The sequence below is a fragment of the Girardinichthys multiradiatus genome, chromosome 24, assembly GCF_021462225.1.
Source record: "Girardinichthys multiradiatus isolate DD_20200921_A chromosome 24, DD_fGirMul_XY1, whole genome shotgun sequence".
Classification (NCBI taxonomy): Eukaryota; Metazoa; Chordata; class Actinopteri; order Cyprinodontiformes; family Goodeidae; genus Girardinichthys; species Girardinichthys multiradiatus.
The window spans coordinates 8,886,434-8,907,069 of record NC_061816.1 but is presented as its reverse complement, the minus strand read 5'-3'; the positions used below and the strand labels follow the sequence as shown (position 1 = coordinate 8,907,069).

The following is a 20,636-nucleotide window of genomic DNA, read 5'->3' as shown; positions in this document are numbered from 1 at the left end:
TAGCTGTATTTTTCGACATAGAAAAAGCTTATGACATGATGTGGGTTGAAGGATTATTAATTAAATTAAATAAAATGGGTATTACTGGAAAAATGTTTAACTGGATTAAAGATTTTTTATCAAATAGAACAATACAAGTAAGAATTGGTCAAGAATTGTCAGGTAAATATATAATAGATAATGGTACTCCTCAAGGAAGTATTATAAGTCCGTTATTGTTTTCTATAATGATAAATGATGTATTTAAAAATATTGGTAAGGAAGTCGGTTGTTCACTATTTGCAGAGGATGGAGCTATATGGAAAAAGGGTCGTAATATCAAACTTATTGAAAAGAAAATACAGGATGAGATTATTAGAATAGAACAATGGGCAAATCAATGGGGATTTAAATTCTCAGTGGAAAAAACAAAAGTAATGATGTTTACACAGAAAAGGAAAAGAGAAAATATCAAACTAAAATTATACAATCAAGTTTTAGAACAAGTAAAAAATATAACATTTTTAGGTATATGGTTTGATGAAAAAATTATATGGAAAGTACATATAGAAAGAATCATAGATAAATGCAAAACAATATTAAACATTATGAGATGTATGGCTGGTATTGATTGGGGAGCAGATCGAATATCATTAAAAATAATTTATACAGGATTAATTAGATCAAATATTGATTATGGAAGTATAATTTATGGATCAGCAGCAAACACTCATCTTATAAAATTAGACAATATACAACATCAAGCTTTAAGAATTTGTACAGGAGTAATCAGAACCAGTCCAATAGCAGCACTTCAGGTAGAGATGGGAGAGATGCCATTAGATATACGAAGGAAACAGTTAGCAATAAATTACTGGATAAACTTACAAAGCATTAATCTGGATCATCCCACATGTGATATTTTAAAACCATGCTGGGAAAAAGAAAAAAAACAAGCTAAGAGTTTTGGGTGGATTATCAATAATATAGCAGAAGAATTTCAAATATATGAAAAAGAAATAAGTTCAATGTTGCCTTTGCCAATGGTGCCACTTTGGCTGTTACCAGAAGCAGTGGTGGATATGGCATTGATGGAAAAGAAAAAGGATACGAAATGTAGATTAGATTCAAGTATAATACAGGAATATATAAACAATTACTATCATTATGTCCAGATTTACACAGACGCATCAAAAACAGATGAAAAAATAGGAGTAGCATTTGTAATACCAGAATTTAAAATAAAAGTAGGAAAAAGAATTACAGATGGATTATCGATATATTCAGAAGAATTATTAGCCATATTGTTAGCAGTGCAGTGGGTGGAGGATATAAAACCATTAAAAACAATCATTTGTTCAGACTCAAGTTCAGCATTATTAAGTTTAAAACATAATCATTCAGAGGGTAAACCAGACATTTTGTTGGAAATAAAACATACTTTATTTAGAATACAAAGAATGGGATTAATATTAGTGTTTTTATGGGTACCAGCACATGTAGGAGTTGGAGGGAATGAGAAGGCGGACAGGATGGCAAAGAAGGCAACACAAAACAACATTAGCTTTATAATTAATATTAGTAGGTCAGAGGCAAGAAATATAATTAAACAGAGAATCAGGAAAGAGTGGCAAAAAAGGTGGGATGAAGAAAAGAAAGGAAGATGGTTTTACAGAATCAACAAGATAGTAGGAGAAGTAAGAACAGGAAGAAGGAGTAGAAAAGAGGAAAGATTAATTACAAGATTAAGACTAGGACATACAGGACTTAATTCTATATTGTTCAAGATAAAGAAACATAATACAGGAAAATGTGATTATTGTGGAGAGGAGGAAACAATACAACATGTAATATTGAAGTGTCAGAAATATGAACAAGAAAGAACAATTTTAAGGAGAGAATTTGTAGGTATTAAAGAAAATGTTATTTTGAGAGATACTTTGCAAAGAAGTTTAGGTAGCAAACATATTCAAATTATAATTAGATTTTTCAAAAACACTAAATTAATAAATAGAATTTGATTGTTGTAATATTAAATAAGATTTAAAACCATGAAGAATCACACTCCACACCAGTCGGTGGCGGTAATGCACATCAGAACGTTATTTGCCAACTGCCAAAAAAATAATACAGAAGAAGAAGTGAAAGTAGCTCAGATGCGCATGCGTACGTACTACAACGACGGTTAATTTCAAATCGAGGTGGATTTGTGGTTTTATGATGTCAGACTCTGTTGTCCCGTTTTTCTTTTTCTTGTTGGAAATCTTTTTTAAAGGTAAGATTAGAATATTTGTCTGTCTTATTTCTATGCTCAGGTTTAGCAGCTATGGAGAGTTTTGTTATTAAAAACGGTTTTAACTTGTGTATTTTGCTCATGTTAAAATGAAAGTGACCAAACAGCTCACAGATAAAGCATTTTCTGAGGCCATGTCGTTTATTTTAATTGTTACAGCTTACAAAGCTATTCATATCCCACATTTTATTCTAGTACTACTGTACTTCATGTGAGAGACAAACACAAAGTAGTGCATAAAACGGTGAAGCTGAAGTGAAAGTTAAATACAAATAAAAATCTGAAAGTGTGGCGTGCATTTATTTGTATTCGAGTTTATTTACTCCTATTCCTAATGTAAAATAAAATGCAACCAATTTCATTGCAAATAAAAGTGAAAAGTATGACGTACACATCCAATCCCAATAAAATACATTGAAGTTTGTGGTTGTAACATAACAGAAATGTGAAACAGCCTAAAGGCATGACTAGTTCTGCAAGGTGCTATAGTTATAAAAGCCAGATACAGGTAACAGTCACCTGATCTCCTTCTTACAGGTGGATTGGCTGCTATTGAAACCCAGCAGACTGTGTTGGCAGCAGTGGGACACCAAGCCTCTCTAAGCTGTCAGCTCACTGAACCTAAAGATGTCCTCCAAGTCACCTGGCAGAAAGTCCTTCATGATGGGGAGATGAATCTCGCCACCTACAACATGAGATTTGGTTCTAGAGTGAGACCTGATCTGGATGGGAAGATGGATTTTCAGCAGGAAGCTCTGCAGAGCTGCTCCGTGGTGATCAGGAAGGTGACGGAGCAGGATGAAGGCTGCTATCGATGTTTGTTTAATACCTATCCTAGTGGAGCCCTAATAGGCAAGACCTGCCTCACACTCTATGGTGAGTAAGGACACATGTTGTGAAGCATCACAACATCTCAAGGTCTTTAACCCCTAACAACTCACACCCCTTTAGCTTAAACAGGAAGTGTAAGGTGAATAGACCTTATTGGACTCATAGATCTTAAAATACATTTCAATTCTATTCCATATTTGAACATAAACTTGGTAGAGAACATTAGAGAGCAAATTTGAAAACAGGAAGAGTATGGCATAACTACAAACACACCAAAACATGTCTGTACATCTGGACTGAAGGCAAGCTGATCATTAATCAAAAATGCAGCCAAGAAGCTGATGGACTCTAGAGGAGCTGCAGATTTCATGAGGTCTTTATGGAGGAGTAGAAGTAAGTAACTGTTAAAGGAAGGCCACCAGACGTCCTGGTGTCAGTTTGCCACATAGGTGACACAGGAAGCAAGTTTAACAAGGTTATCTGATCAGGTAAATTCATAGTTTTTGGCCTTTATCCACAATGGTATTTGATAACAAAACTAACACTGAACACAACATCCCCACTCTGAAACATGGTGGTGGCAGCATAATGCTGTGGGGATGCTTTACTCTAGCAGGGACAGGGAGACAGGTCAGAGTTGATGGATGGTTGGAGCTAAATGCAGGACAATCTTGGAAGACAAATTGTGAGAGGCTGCAAAAGAGGTTCATGTTCCAGCAGAACATACAGTCAGAGCTACCATGGTTAAGTATTTTCACTTGTTAGAAAGGTCCAGTCAAAGCCCAGACCTAAATCCAAAACAATAGCTGTGATACTTATTAAAAATGATGCTCACAGACGCTCTCCAACCAAACTTAATGAACCAATCTATCTTTTTATTTCCACTTCACAATCATGCCCTACATTGTGCTGTTCTGTCACAAATAATCCCAATAAAAGACACTGAAGTTGGTTGCTGTAAAGGGATAAAAATTAAAAAAATATTCAAGGAGTGTGAATACTTTAACAATGCACCCCATTAAAAGAAAGAAAATTTCGCAAAGATGAAGCAGAAAGCAAAACATTTTGGTTATTTCACCAAAATCTTTATTATTCATGTTACCCATGCAGAGCTGCAGGAACCCATCCTTGATGTCAGAAGATCAAACTCTCCTGCAGAGTCAGTTGTGTCCTGTTCAGCCACAGGTCGACCTGCTCCCTCTGTAACACTGACTGTTCTCCACCAGAACATCAGCTTCTCCCAGTACAACTCCACCAGTGTTACCAACAGCAACGGTACGGTCACCATCACCACCACAGCTCTGCTGTCAGCTTTCAGCAGCACAGAGGTTGGATGTTCAGTGTCAGTTCTCTCTGCTGCTCCCAGAGAGCTGCTGGTCACCGTTCCTGGATTCACAGAGACGTCTGAAGATGGTGAGGAACTCTTTCAAACAATCACATTTATTGAGAGAAGATCCGTTTGGGGTTCTGATGTTTGTTTTCTTTGACAGGTTTAGATGAACAATCTGGATTAATCATTGATAAGAGGCAAGAGTCTAAATATCTGAGTAAGTTCCTCCTCTTGTGATGCTGCCTGATTTCTGTTTGCTTTGATGATCCATTAAACATTTTTATTCTTTTTCTCAAAGTTTTCAACTCCATCCTGGTTGTAGTTTTTCTAATTCTGGCCTGTCTTTGTGGTCTTGCAATCACGGCCCACTGGAAACATAAAAAAGGCAAAAACAGGTCATTTTCTCCTTTAGCCGTTTTCATCCATTAATACTTTTCAATACATGAATCCAGTACTGGTTACTAAATACTACTTTTCTGCCCTCAGGGACCCTGAGAAGAACAAAACACCACTAAAATCAACCCATATACCGGGGTATGAAACCTTTGTAACAGAAATTATTTGTTGTTTTTCTTCCTTTAAACCTAACTTATCTTATTTAATCCTAACTTAAACAGCAAGCATGAACACCTAACAATGATCCAATACGGATCATGACAAGATATAAATATCTAGGAATCTTAATTAGCTATTGGCTCATTTTTTAAACCTTATTTTTGTAAAGAGCTTTGTGAAAAGGTTAAAGCTGAAAATCAGTTTTTACTTTCCAAATAAACTCTTTTACTTTTATTTTATGTTAAATAAAAGCCAGGCCTTTGGAAATTACCTAGGCCTTTAATCCCAGCGGGACGCTACCTCATCAAATACAGACTTATTTCATTTACTATTTACATTTGTTTTACAGGATCAAAACACCAATAATGACAACGAGGAATGAGATCAGACAGCGAACACCTGCCAGGAAAAGTCCAGAAAAATACAGCATTGAAGGTTCACCTTCAGTGTCAAAAAAACTGTTCGATGACGACAAACCTTACAGCTCAACATGAGACTTAAAGGTCCAGTTTTTGGGGGAAAAGTCTTAAAACCTGAACATTTCTTATTTTTCTTTGGTTTTCAGCGCAAGTCTAACAGCAGAACAACCTGTTTAAATCCCAATATTATGAAGTGATTTATTGCTTCATTGTTGAGGATATAAAGATTTTATTATGGGAAAATAGCTCTTAGCATCTTTTAGTGCTTAATTGTGATTTTGTAAAGAAAAAAATGCATGTTTATCAAGATGTTTTGCAGATAAAACTATGGAAAGTGTGGATTGCATTTGTTTTCAGCCCTTTTGAGTCAATACTCGTTAGAAGCACCTTTTACTGCAGTCTCCACCAGCTTTGCACATTCATCTCTGCAAAGCAGCTCCAGCTCAGTCCAGTTGGATCTGACAAATGCCATAAGAGCTCAGAAGCTCACCAAATGTATTAATAAATGTCTTTTTTTCCTGTTTTTTCTGATATAACTGTATAGGTATGTCCAATATAAAACCGCCTATAAGTGCTGTTTAGTAACAGTCTTCAGAGAGAGCAAAGTGTACATTTTTCAGATTTCTATTTGTGAAAATTATTTTGAAAAACCTACAATTTATATAAAATCCCATTAAATCAACTGAAGTTTGTGGTTATGATGTAACACAGGGATGTAAATACTTTTGAAACTTAATATAAAAGTCATCTAAAAACATTTTAATGTGTTTTCATGAGTAATTTTGACACAAATGCCATAAGAGCTCAAAAGCTCACCAAAGGTATTAATAAATGTCTTTTTTTCTTGTTTTCCTGTTTTTTCTGATATAACTGTATAGGTATGTCCAATATAAAACCGCCTATAAGTGCTGTTTAGTAACAGTCTTCAGAGAGCAAAGTGTACATTTTTCAGGTTCATACAGAAATCTTTGAAACATCTAAAACTGAACTTTGGGTAATAATATAAGCTATGCAGAAGCTGCAAAGAGAGTGAAGAAGCCAAAAGATGTGCCAGGAAAAGTTCGGCCGAGTCCAACACCAGAACAAAGACAGATTAGATCAGACAGTCTTGTTAGAAGAGATGGAGAGGAAGGATCAGGAGGAGGAGGTATAATATTCATAAAAACGGGGATTCAGTTTAGAGTTTTAGCTAAAAGAAGGGAGTTAGAATACATTGTTATTGAAATTTGGACAATAAATGGGAAAGTTAAAATAATAAGTTTTATAAACCATGTAAAAGACTTTCTTTAGATTTAATGGAGAAACTTGGGAAGTATTCAGAGGGTAAAGTGATACGGTGTGGGGATGTTAATGGGCATAGGTCATTAACATGACTATACCAATTCGAAAACCAGGGAAAGATGAGTCATAACCAGAAAATTATCGGCCTACAACTTTAACATCAAACATATGTAAAATAATGGAGAGAATGATAAATGAAATATTGTTATATGAAAAATAAAGGTCTTATATCAATGTATCAAAGTGGTTTCAGGAGAGGAAGAAGCACAATGGATATGTATGATGTGGAGGGAAGGGTTATTAATGAAAATTAGAAGAATGGATATAAATGGTCATATGTTTAGATGGAGTAAGAATTTTTTAGAAGGAAGACAAATACAAGTGAGGATAGGGAAGGAGTATTCTGAGAGATTGAATATAGAAAATGGGACACCACAGGGAATCATTGTAAGCCCATTATTATTTTCTGTGGTAGTTACTATATTTAAGGAAGTAGAGGATGGAATGGGATTTTCACTCTTTGCTGATGACGGAGCAATGTGGAAAAAAATAAGGAATTTTGAATTTATTATAAAGAAGCTGCAGGAGGCAATTTCAATTGTAATTATAAGGGACCAGTTGTGTTTGAATTATTGGTCAAATTTACAAGGACAAAGAAATGATCACCCAATATTAAAAGTGTTTACAACATGTTGGGAAAAGGAAAAGATTAAAAGATTTGGATGGATAATACATTTTAAAGCTAATGGAATTCATTTAGATAAATTACCTACAATACCACCTTGGTTACTTCCTGATTCAAAAATAGATTTTTCATTATTAGAAAAGAAGAACAAAAATAAGTTTTATATTATGAATAAATATATTGTACAAGAATACATAAACCAGTATTATAACTATGTACATATATATACTGATGCATCAAAAAATACTGCAAATAGGATAGGAATACCTTTGATTGTACCACAATTTAATATTAAAGTAGAAAAAAGGGTAAGTGATGGAGTATCGGTTTATACAGGAGAAATGCTTGCTTTAACAGTTCAGTGGGTGGAAGAGGTTAGACCATTAAAATCAATCATTTCCTCAGACTCTAGTTCATCATTGGACAGTTTGCAACATAGTCAATCACATAGTAGACCACATATATTAATCTAAATACAACAAACACTTTATTGAATCATTATGATGGGGCTTACAGTTCATTTTATATGAGTTGCAGCACATCACAGGGTTAAGGGGAATGAAATGATAGATAATATGGCTAAGAAGAGCGCCGATAGGATAATGGTTGACATTAATGCTAGGTTTACCGTAAAAGAAGTAAAGGGTATAATAAGACAAAAAATGGAAGAGAGGTGGCAGAGGTTATGGGTAGACGAAAGGAAAGGACGCTGGTTTTAGAAAATACAAAGGAAAATTGGAGAAATGAGAAGAACAGAAAGAAACAGGAGAGGAGAGACAATTATATCACGTCTTAGAATTGGACATACTGGACTGAACAGAACCTTATTTATAACAGGAAAACATCAGACAGGGAAATGTGAGTGTGGAGAAGATGAGACAATAGAACATGTTATTTTGCATTGTAGGAAACATCAAGTCCAGAAGAATAAGTTGGTTAAGAATCTTAGTTATATGAAAGGAAAACAGAGGATATCATGTTATACTTTTTATTTTTTAAAACAGTGTAAGTTGTACTATGGGATTTAATGTATGTAGAGGTTTGTATAAGTATGTATAGATGTCATGTGGTTCACACTCCTTACCAGTTGGTAGCGGTAATGCCTCCTTCAGTTGTTTGACAACCGCAGAGGTAGAGGAAGAAATTACTATAAAAAAACAACAACAATCGCAAACAGAACAAGATGGTGACGATGTTCTGACAGAAAAGCAATGATTTCCGGATTGTATTTCCTTACTCAAAACCTCGTATCTAGCAGCCCTGTTTTCAGTTAAGATTGAAGAACCACGTTACGATGCAACATGGAGGAAATCTAGTCTTAATGTTATTTCTTTTAACCTGTGGAGGATCCTTTCAGAAAGGTGAGAATAAACTCTGTTTATGCTTTTTTATACGAAAAGTGGGATTTAAAAAAAAAAAATCCCAATGCTGAAAGCATGTCTTTTATTGAATCAATTAATTTATTTATTCTCTGCTATGATCTGAATGGAGTCATTCAGGACTGTGTTTTGGATTCGAACAGATAAAAACAAACATACGAACCCTCTCAGAACGGTACATGATATAAATAAAGTTACCCAGATCCATTTATTCTTTTATTTTTTCCCGCAGGTTTAGCAGAACCAATAAAAACAGAGAAGTCTGTGTTAGCAGCAGAGGGAGAAGATGCTCCTCTCAGCTGTCAGCTCCTGGAAACTAAAGATGTCCAACAGGTCACCTGGCAGAAGGTCTTGGAGACAACAGAGAAGAACATCTGCACCTACAGCGAGTATTTTGGTGAAACTGTGGATCCTGACTTTAAAGAAAAGGTTCAGTTTACAGAAGTTGGACTACAGAAGTCCTCCATAGTTATTAAGAGTGTTACAGAGCAGGATGAAGGATGTTATCTCTGTTTGTTCAACATCTACCCTGATGGAGCTCTGACAGCTGGGACCTGTCTGAATGTTTATGGTAAGAATCCAGCTGTATTACCGGGTTAATTTTAGAACTAGATTGTAGATGCTATTTGTCTCTTTTTGTTAAGTTTAGCTTTAGTTTATTAGTTTACTAATTCATTTATTTTCTAATTGATTTTTAATTAGAGTTTTTGTGTAATTATAGTTGCTTAGAATAAATCTATTTGGAGTATAAATATGTAGGCTTTGGCAAGATCAGCATGCAGGTGGGTGGTCCTATGGTTTTTATCAGGCTGTCAAGCAGTCATGCAGGCCTGTGACATGTATCGTATTGTTTGCTCGTCGACTTGGAATAAAACGACTACGGAAATACTGCGTAAACCACAAACCCATGGTGCATCTAGTGATTATTCGTGTAACATTTGCCTTTTGGTTGATCATTCCTAAGTTTCTTGGTTTTCAAGGACAAGAACTCACTATATAGATGTTAAGTAGATGTTCATCTGTTTTCTGCACAGAGCTGCATGAACCCATCCTTGATGTCAGAAAATCAAACTCTCCTGCAGAGTCAGTTGTGTCCTGTTCAGCCACAGGTCGACCTGCTCCCTCTGTAACACTGACTGTTCTCCACCAGAACCTCAGCTTCTCCCAGTACACCTCCACCAGTGTGACCAACAGCAACGGTACGGTCACCATCACCACCACAGCTCTGCTGTCAGCTTTCAGCAGCACAGAGGTTGGATGTTCAGTGTCAGTTCTCTCTGCTGCTCCCAGAGAGCTGCTGGTCACCGTTCCTGGACTCACAGAGACGTCTGAAGATGGTGAGGAACTCTTTCAAACAATCACATTTATTGAGAGAAGATCCGTTTGGGGTTCTGATGTTTGTTTTCTTTGACAGGTTTAGATGAACAATCTGGATTAATCATTGATAAGAGGCAAGAGTCTAAATATCTGAGTAAGTTCCTCCTCTTGTGATGCTGCCTGATTTCTGTTTGCTTTGATGATCCATTAAACATTTTTATTCTTTTTCTCAAAGTTTTCAACTCCATCCTGGTTGTAGTTTTTCTAATTCTGGCCTGTCTTTGTGGTCTTGCAATCACGGCCCACTGGAAACATAAAAAAGGCAAAAACAGGTCATTTTCTCCTTTAGCCGTTTTCATCCATTAATACTTTTCAATACATGAATCCAGTACTGGTTACTAAATACTACTTTTCTGCCCTCAGGGACCCTGAGAAGAACAAAACACCACTAAAATCAACCCATATACCGGGGTATGAAACCTTTGTAACAGAAATTATTTGTTGTTTTTCTTCCTTTAAACCTAACTTATCTTATTTAATCCTAACTTAAACAGCAAGCATGAACACCTAACAATAATCCAATACGGATCATGACAAGATATAAATATCTAGGAATCTTAATTAGCTATTGGCTCATTTTTTAAACCTTATTTTTGTAAAGAGCTTTGTGAAAAGGTTAAAGCTGAAAATCAGTTTTTACTTTCCAAATAAACTCTTTTACTTTTATTTTATGTTATGCTGCCTGTCTCGAGCCAGGCTTTTGGAAATTACCTAGGCCTTTAATCCCAGCGGGACGCTACCTCATCAAATACAGACTTATTTCATTTACTATTTACATTTGTTTTACAGGATCAAAACACCAATAATGACAACGAGGAATGAGATCAGACAGCGAATACCTGCCAGGAAAAGTCCAGAAAAATACAGCATTGAAGGTTCACCTTCAGTGTCAAAAAAACTGTTCGATGACGACAAACCTTACAGTTCAACATGAGACTTAAAGGTCCAGTTTTTTGGGGAAAAGTCTTAAAACCTGAACATTTCTTATTTTTCTTTGGTTTTCAGCGCAAGTCTAACAGCAGAACAACCTGTTTAAATCCCAATATTATGAAGTGATTTATTGCTTCATTGTTGAGGATATAAAGATTTTATTATGGGAAAATAGCTCTTAGCATCTTTTAGTGCTTAATTGTGATTTTTTAAAGAAAAAAATGCATGTTTATCAAGATGTTTTGCAGATAAAACTATGGAAAGTGTGGATTGCATTTGTTTTCAGCCCTTTTGAGTCAATACTCGTTAGAAGCACCTTTTACTGCAGTCTCCACCAGCTTTGCACATTCATCTCTGCAAAGCAGCTCCAGCTCAGTCCAGTTGGATCTGACAAATGCCATAAGAGCTCAGAAGCTCACCAAATGTATTAATAAATGTCTTTTTTTCCTGTTTTTTCTGATATAACTGTATAGGTATGTCCAATATAAAACCGCCTATAAGTGCTGTTTAGTAACACTCTTCAGAGAGAGCAAAGTGTACATTTTTCAGATTTTTATTTGTGAAAATTATTTTGAAAAACCTACAATTTATATAAAATCCCATTAAATCAACTGAAGTTTGTGGTTATGATGTAACACAGGGATGTAAATACTTTTGAAACTTAATATAAAAGTAATCTAAAAACATTTTAATGTGTTTTCATGAGTAATTTTGACACAAATGCCATAAGAGCTCAAAAGCTCACCAAAGGTATTAATAAATGTCTTTTTTTCTTGTTTTCCTGTTTTTTCTGATATAACTGTATAGGTATGTCCAATATAAAACCGCCTATAAGTGCTGTTTAGTAACAGTCTTCAGAGAGCAAAGTGTACATTTTTCAGGTTCATACAGAAATCTTTGAAACATCTAAAACTGAACTTTGGGTAATAATATAAGCTATGCAGAAGCTGCAAAGAGAGTGAAGAAGCCAAAAGATGTGCCAGGAAAAGTTCGGCCGGGGTCCAACACCAGAACAAAGACAGATTAGATCAGACAGTCTTGTTAGAAGAGATGGAGAGGAAGGATCAGGAGGAGGAGGAATAATATTCATAAAAAAGGGGATTCAGTTTAGAGTTTTAGCTAAAAGAAGGGAGTTAGAATACATTGTTATTGAAATTTGGACAATAAATGGGAAAGTTAAAATAATAAGTTTTATAAACCATGTAAAAGACTTTCTTTAGATTTAATGGAGAAACTTGGGAAGTATTCAGAGGGTAAAGTGATACGGTGTGGGGATGTTAATGGGCATAGTTCATTATGGAGTTATAATGGTCAAAATGGAGGTGTAATTGAAGAAATAATGGATGTGAAAATGTGGTAGTTTTGAATGATGGTGGAACAAGAATTAATTTGAGAGATAATACAGTGTCAACAATTAATTTAACATTAGTTTCAGATTCTCTGGCAGCTGTTTGTTTATGGAAAGTAATTAACAAGACAACTATAGGAAGTGATCAATAGCCTATTATGACTGAAGTTAAGCTACATATAGAAAATATTGTATAAATGGGATGAAGAAATTGTGTTTTAGATCTCCAGATTGGGAAACCTTTAGGAATAATAGTGAAATAAAAATACAAAAAGTGGATATAAATGGTAGTCTTGATCATTTAAATTTTATTTCATATGTAATGCTATTTTAGAAGCAGCTAGTCAGGCTATCAGGTTGAAAAGTGGGAAAAGGGAAAGAAAATTGGTACCCTGGTGGACAATAGAATGTACCAGAGCTATTAAGAAATGAAATAAAACTTTCAAATTATTAAAACGAATCATAACTTTCAGAATCTGAATGAATACAAGAAATTGCAAGCAAATGTAAGAAGAACCATTAAAAATGCAAAATGAGATTATTGGAGGAGTTTTTGTAATTTAGTAGGGAGGGAGACAGACATTTCTAAGTTATGGGCAAAGATTAAAAGGATGAATGGGATTAAAAGATTGAGTGGATATCAAAAACTAAATAATGGAGAAATAACAGCAGTGAAAGATGGAGAAAAGGCGGAAATGTTGGCAAAGATGTTTATTAAAATTCATAGTTCTGAGAATAATAGTGAAGAAGGGAAACAAGGACGAGAAAAGACAATATTAGAGAATAAGGAGTTATTAGAGCAAATGGAAGACTCAAATGATTCATTGAATATATTGGTTACAATAACAGAACTGAATATTAATTATCAGCTCCAGGAAAAGATCAGGTTTGTTATGCGATGGTAAATAATTTAAGTGAAACATCTAAAAATATTTTATTGGGGAGGATGGAAAATTGCCAAAAGGTTGGAAAGAAGCAGTGATTATACCAATTCGAAAACCAGGGAAAGATGAGTCATAACCAGAAAATTATCGGCCTACAACTTTAACATCAAACATATGTAAAATAATGGAAAGAATGATAAATGAAATATTTTTATATGAAAAATAAAGGTCTTATATCAATGTATCAAAGTGGTTTCAGGAGAGGAAGAAGCACAATGGATTTGTATGATATGATGTGGAGGGAAGGGTTATTAATGAAAATTAGAAGAATGGATATAAATGGTCATATGTTTAGATGGATTAAAACATTTTAGAAGGAAGACAAATACAAGTGAGGATAGGGAAGGAGTATTCTGAGAGTCTGAATATAGAAAATGGGACACCACAGGGAATCGTTGTAGGCCCGTTATTATTTTCTGTGGTAGTTAATATGTTTAAGGAAGTAGAGGATGGAATGGGATTTTCACTCTTTGCTGATGACGGAGCAATGTGGAAAAAAATAAGGAATTTTGAATTTATTATAAAGAAGCTGCAGGAGGCAATTTCAATTGTAGAAAATTTGTCATATAAATGGGGTTTTAGGTTTTCTGTGGATAAAAATAAATAATGTTTTACACACGGAAAATAGTTGAAAAAATCAAGTTGAAATTATTGTCAGGAGTTGGAAAGAGTTAATATAAATTTCTTGGGTTGTGGTTTGATGAAAGAATAACATGGGGTGTACACATTAAGAAATTAATAGATACATGTAGGAAGGTATTAAATATAATGAGGTGTTTAGCTGGAACTGCGTAGGGAACTAATAGAAATTCATTGAAAGCTATTTATACTGGATTAATTAGGTTAGTCTTGGATTATGGGTGCATAGTTTATAATTCAGCAGCAGGTACAAATCTCCAAAAGTTTAATTATATCCAATATCAAGCTTTATGAATATGTACAGGTGCTTTTAAAACATCTTCAAAAGCAGCATTACAAGTTGAAATGGGAGAAATGTGTCTTAAATTTATAAGGGACCAGTTGTGTTTGAATTATTGGTCAAATTTACAAGGACAAAGAAATGATGTGTTGGGAAAAGGAAAAAATAAAAAGCTTTGGATGGATAATACATTTTAAAGCTAATGAAATTCATCATGTGGTCCACATTCCTTACCAGTTGGTAATACGGAAGAAGAGGAAGCGCTGCTCCAGATAAACAAACAAGAAGTATGGCGGCGTGTTAAAGTGCAACACAATGCGACCCGCTGTTATAATCAGTTGTGTTTTACTTAACGTCCTTCGGACAGGTGAGAACAGATTTGATTTTATACACCGAAGCTTTTCTTCCTATTTTTTAAGCTTGTTTCTGGTTTTGCCCATTAATGTGTAAATGTATAGGCGGTGAACTTGATTTTGAATAAGATTTTAGAGGATTCGTTAACTGGAGCCGTTTTAATAGTTTAATAATCAGCTAAACCCTATAACCTGGATAATCCAGCCTCTTTTTGTTTTGCAATAATGGTCCGTCATTGACGGTACTTAATAGGTTATTGAGTCCTAAAAGTGAAACAACGTTAGTGTTGCTGGCTGTTTCAAAAAATAACCTTTATTCATACTTTGCTACAAGCTTTCTTTTCTGAACTCTCTTTAAATTCAGATCAGCTTGAAATTATACCCTAGGATGAACCAGAGGTGGAGGTCCATAATCCTCTTCCTGATATCTTGGTTGGTTTCTTTAAAAGTCCCTATGATGTCACACAAGGAAGCAGTGTGTTTAAGGTGTTTCCTTAAACGCACAACTGTGCCTCCAGCTACCTCAACAGCTTACAAAGACATGACATCATCATCTGGTTTTACAGAGCTACATTAATTTCAGATTGTCTAAGCTTCGGATTTTGACTCATTTGGCTCAGTTTTTCAGAGAGGAATGAACTATAAACTGCATGTACAACATTTGCTACTTTCGTCTTTAAATAAGGACCACCTGGTTTTTCAGAGACAGAATCTGCAGCATGCATGTCATGTCCGTTAGATGGTTTTCTGTTATTAGAAATTATAATAAATGATTATATATGCACCTGTCCAGGGTGTACCCTGCCTCTCGCCCATAGACTGCTGGAGATAGGCACCAGCTCCCCCGCAACCCACAATGGAATAAGCGGTAGAAAATGACTGACTGATTATATATGCAAATTTCTTCCAAAATTCATGGTTAGTGATGTAGGGCAGCTATTAGTTTGAAAACAACTGTGAAATATACTATAGGCGCACCCTCTCTGCTCGACCAGATTATTGATGCAGGTAAGGTTTTGTGGGTCAGTTAAAACTAAGACCAGCTGTGATGCTGCATCTTCCTGAAAGCTTTGACAGGAATTAGAAAAACACATGCGTTCAAAATGTTATTTCTGAAAGTGTTTTTCATGCAGGTCAGTTGGCTCTTATAAAAACAGAGGAGACTGTGTTGGCAGCAGTGGGACACCAAGCCTCTCTAAGCTGTCAGCTCACTGAACCTAAAGATGTCCTCCAAGTCACCTGGCAGAAAGTCCTTCATGATGGGGAGATGAATCTCGCCACCTTCACCAAGAGACATGGTTCTAGGGTGAGACCTGATCTGGATGGGAAGATGGATTTTCAGCAGGAAGCTCTGCAGAGCTGCTCCGTGGTGATCAGGAAGGTGACGGAGCAGGATGAAGGCTGCTATCGATGTTTGTTTAATACGTATCCTAGTGGAGCCCTAATAGGCAAGACCTGCCTCACACTCTATGGTGAGTAAGGACACATGTTGTGAAGCATTAAAACACCTCCAGTTGATGGTTTACTCTTCTTTACACCCAGGGGATGTAACAATGTTTAATACTATCACGTTGTCATATTTGTTCATGCAGAGCTGCATGAACCCATCCTTGATGTCAGAAGATCAAACTCTCCTGCAGAGTCAGTTGTGTCCTGTTCAGCCACAGGTCGACCTGCTCCCTCTGTAACACTGACTGTTCTCCACCAGAACCTCAGCTTCTCCCAGTACACCTCCACCAGTGTGACCAACAGCAACGGTACGGTCACCATCACCACCACAGCTCTGCTGTCAGCTTTCAGCAGCACAGAGGTTGGATGTTCAGTGTCAGTTCTCTCTGCTGCTCCCAGAGAGCTGCTGGTCACCGTTCCTGGACTCACAGAGACGTCTGAAGATGGTGAGGAACTCTTTCGAAGACATCAGGATGATTAAGTAATCATTACCCTATTGTGCCTTGTGAAAGTATTCAACCCCGTCGGAGTGTTTCATAAATTTCAGTTGATTTACCTGGGATTTTATGTTAAAGAACAACAGAAAGTAGCTCAATTCACTAGATAATAGAGTCTAAAGAAAGCTACCTGGACATGGAAATCCACCTAAACTGGCAGCCCAAAGGACAACATAAATCAAAAACGCAGCCAAGAGGTCAAATCCACTCTTAACTAGAGGAGCTGGAGGAGCCTTGGTGAGAGAATTGATTAACAGGATAACTATTAGTTCAACTATTAGGCCAACAAATCTGGGCTTAGTGGAAGACAATGTAACAAAGCTGTTGTTAAAATAAAGCCTTACGATGCTGTGTTTGCAGTTTGCTACAAGCCATGAAGGGACACCACAAACATGTGGAAGAAGGTCCTCTGGTTAGATGAGACCAAAACTGAAGTAATTGTCATGCATGTGAAACAAACAGTACACGTCAACAGTGGTAACACATGGTGATGGCAGCATCATGCTGTGGGTATGCTTTTTAACAGCAAGGACACAAAACTGGAGAGAGTTGATGGGAAGATGAGTAGAGCTAAATGCAAGGTAATCCTTTAAAGATTTAAGACTGGGGTAGAGGTTTACAGAAGATAAGCATATTCATGTGCTTGAATGGCCTAGTCAAAGTCCAGGCCTAAATCCAATTGAAGATCTATGGCTAGACCTAAGATTTGATGTTCAGATGCTCTGAATACACACGCATCCAACACTTTCAGAGTTTTGTGAAAAATGATTTGTAAAAACTATGATACAGTTTGAGTTGGTCTGTCTGATAAAATCAAAACACACAAAAGTTTGTGCTTTAATGTGGGAAAATGTAAATGGGTGTAAGACTGACACAGATCAAAACTGTGTGGTCCTGATGTTTACATTTGGGATGAAGACTCTAGATCTGATCACAGAGAAGTTAGTAAGTTCAGGTGTCTTTATTGTTTTTATGTTTTCGGTCATATTTCTGTAACTTCTTGCTCTTTCTCCAAAGGGTGGAGTGTAACTATTGTACTGGTGTTGATCTGTGGATCTTTGGTGGCTTCAGTCAGCATTTTCTGCTGCAGAAAAATGCATCATAACAGGTAGCACTTTCCGACAGCTCAATTGTTTGGCCAGTAATTTGTTTTGTCCTCATTCTTAAATCCTGCATGTGTCACACAGGAAGCTTCAAGTGGTGAAAGAAACTGAAGAACAAACCAAACATGCTCCGTAAGACTCTTATTTAGTTATTTATCATTGACCCAGATAATAAATTCTTCTCTATTGTATTTTTTACATATGAATATTTTTAACTTGATTCTAATATTCACATTCACTCTACTTAATGAGTACTTTGATATATTTTGTTTACTTATAATAAAAGCTTCTAAGTCAAAGCATTTTTTTATTTTAAGGTGTGTGGAACAGTTTAAGCAAGAAAAGATCACTAGGAAGGTGACGTGTCAACTGATTAAGAGATCATCCAGCAAGCAACCATCACCAATAACCCCAACAACACCTGATGTAGAAAGCTGCTCACCTGAAGATATAAATCTTCATCAAAAACTGAAAGGCAGGAAATCTTCTTAATATTATGAATCACTCGGACTTGTTTTCGTCTATGAATATACTTTGTAATCATGTATTTCTGTATCATATTTTCATACATTTTTAAAATAATAATAAGCCAGAACATCTGTGTGAATTTCCTAGCCTAGAAAAAAAAAATTAAAAAGCAGCATAGATTAATTTCCGTGGGCTAGAAATGATACTAATGTGTAAAAAATTGCTAAGAAACTGATTTGATACTTACATGCAATCAGACTGCAAGTGCAGTTAATGTTTCTTTTGTTGGGAACAGATTTTTCTACCAAACTCTGTCTCTGTGTTGACTTATTCATGCTAATGTGATATAAGGGGGGTAGGTTCTCAAATAGTGTCAGAAGATAGTTAAAGCATTCTTTATATTTTTGTATATCTAGATTTACAGTATTTTGAACTATGTTAAGGTGCCTTGTTTGTACATTTTTATGTATATATTAAAAATAAAGAGAAAACGTTTTATGTTAAATCAATGTTTAGTTTGTTCGTTTTTCTTTTTTTTCATTAAAACAAAATGAAAAGCATGAAGTCCTGCGAATATATATTTATTTATAAGAACCTACTGAGATATGAAGTAAGGACTTATTTTTTCTTTGTTGTGATAATCATTTGCAATAACTCTGATGGAAAGCCTGTTTATTTAGTTAATAGTGGCACATTTGTAAAGAAAATGCATGTGCAGGTTATACATATGAACAACTTGCCAACCATTCAGCACTACTGGTCTTATTTTATCTCATTATTGCTATAAATTGAGCACACCTTTAGTTTTGCATTCTCATAAATACAGACATTTAATTTTAATATTGTTTTTTTATTAATGGGTCAGGAAAACTTTAATCTGCTGCTACATCAAAATAATTCAATGAAATAGTTCTGTGCTATTTTGTTGCTTACAGCTTGGATGAAATAAACAAATAGCATGTACATAAGGTTTGGGGGTTTTTATGTGGTTTTGCTGCTTCCTATTTATACATGATCTTTGTGGCTGTAAATGTGATGTGGAGCTTGAAACTCAGAACATAAAGGAACTACTAATATGTACAATGCATGAGGCGGGAAGGAGTAAAGTAGCCTGGGAAGTGCTTTAAACCCTAAACCTCCTTGTTCAGATTACAGTGCTAATAAAACATGAAATATTTTAAGATTTCAACTTTTTAACAGCTCAAATTAAATATTCTCATACAAGCTGCCATCAGGTTTATTAAAAATACCTACAACAGCTTATATTGTTTTTGTAACTGGGTTTAAAAAACATTAGAAACTGTTGTTTTCGAACATGGTCATTGTCATTAAAGCCTGAAGTCTTCCCTGTTGTCCACTCATCTTATATATTTAAGGCAGGAAGACACCTTTTTAATTTTGAATTTATCTAAACAGGGGAAGAGAATCAGATGATAGACGTGTGGAGATTTAAACTTGTGATAAACCAATGTTGTCACATGAAGACTGAGGTTCATGAGACTAACAGATGTGACGGGAGAACATGCAAAAGATGGTTTTGGTATTTCAGGACCAAAACCATCTGATAGAATACGTTTTCGTATTCTATCAAGTTACACTCAAACTTTAATGACTTTTACACTGGAAGGAGAACAATACATGCTTTTCAAACGTTCCTACGAATTTGCTCCCTTTAATTTGATGCCCTAAGTAAATTCAGTGCAACCTTCTCTCTGCACCTTTTGGGAAACTAAGGAGAGGATCAGAAAGGTCAGGTATAAAGATGTGAAGATGTTTAAAGGTTATCAGACAATATCCCAAGCTAATAACATCTCACAGAGCTATGGTAACAACATTAAACCTACCAAGACATGGCTGTCCTCCTAAAATGACAGGCCAGATAAGGAGAGCATTAATCAGAAGTAGCCAAGAAGCCCATGGTAACTCTGGAGGAGCAGCATAGATCCACAGTTCAGGTGGCAGAATCTGTTGAAAGGTCAAATGTTACTCATCATGCTCTCAATAGACCTAGCTTGTATAGAAGACTGGCAAGAATAAAACCATTGTTAGAAAGGACCTCTAAGAAGTCCTGTTTCTGGTTAGTGATAAATCTAGCCAGACTTAGTTGATTGATGAAGCCAAATGCAGAGCAACACTGGTAGAAAACCTGTTAGAGACAGCGAAAGACTTGAGACTGGGGCAGAGGTGCATCTTCCAGCAGGACAACGACCCTAAACAGTTTTATTAGATCAAAGAATATTCATGTGGTAGAATGGACCAGTCAAAGTCCAGACCAGAATCAAGGTTGACGTTTACAGATGCAATCTGTCCTATTAGGTTGAGCTTGAGCCATTTTGTAGAATAAGCATGGGCAGAAATTTATTTAACCAAAAAGGTGGTTCTACAAAGTACTGACTTGGGGGGGGCTGAATAGCAATGCATACCACACTTCTCCAATATATGTAAAAAAAAAAAAAGATGTACTACTTTGTGTTGGTTTATCTCAGAAAAACCTCC

At 35.7% G+C, this 20,636-nt stretch overlaps 3 protein-coding genes across 3 annotated transcripts; all 3 read left to right on the top strand.

The window, feature by feature from the left end:
* Positions 1–2,120: 2,120 nt before the first annotated feature.
* On the top strand, positions 2,121–6,255 carry LOC124861280 (OX-2 membrane glycoprotein-like). The gene is made up of 7 exons (XM_047354858.1): positions 2,121–2,254; positions 2,810–3,148; positions 4,214–4,516; positions 4,594–4,650; positions 4,732–4,828; positions 4,920–4,967; positions 5,338–6,255. Exons 1-7 carry the CDS (start codon positions 2,197–2,199, stop codon positions 5,480–5,482), a joined length of 1,047 nt encoding a protein of 348 aa, XP_047210814.1. The 5' UTR covers positions 2,121–2,196; the 3' UTR covers positions 5,483–6,255.
* A 2,277-nt stretch (positions 6,256–8,532) lies between these two features.
* LOC124861279 (OX-2 membrane glycoprotein-like) lies at positions 8,533–11,836 on the top strand. Its single transcript, XM_047354857.1, has 7 exons — positions 8,533–8,734; positions 8,985–9,323; positions 9,787–10,089; positions 10,167–10,223; positions 10,305–10,401; positions 10,493–10,540; positions 10,919–11,836. The coding sequence occupies exons 1-7, from the start codon at positions 8,668–8,670 to the stop codon at positions 11,061–11,063; spliced, it is 1,056 nt and encodes a 351-aa protein (XP_047210813.1). The 5' UTR covers positions 8,533–8,667; the 3' UTR covers positions 11,064–11,836.
* Positions 11,837–14,508: 2,672 nt separating this feature from the next.
* Positions 14,509–18,649, top strand: LOC124861281 (OX-2 membrane glycoprotein-like). The gene is made up of 6 exons (XM_047354859.1): positions 14,509–14,637; positions 15,757–16,095; positions 16,216–16,518; positions 17,587–17,677; positions 17,757–17,804; positions 17,990–18,649. Exons 1-6 carry the CDS (start codon positions 14,586–14,588, stop codon positions 18,162–18,164), a joined length of 1,008 nt encoding a protein of 335 aa, XP_047210815.1. The 5' UTR covers positions 14,509–14,585; the 3' UTR covers positions 18,165–18,649.
* The last annotated feature ends 1,987 nt before the right edge of the window (positions 18,650–20,636 follow it).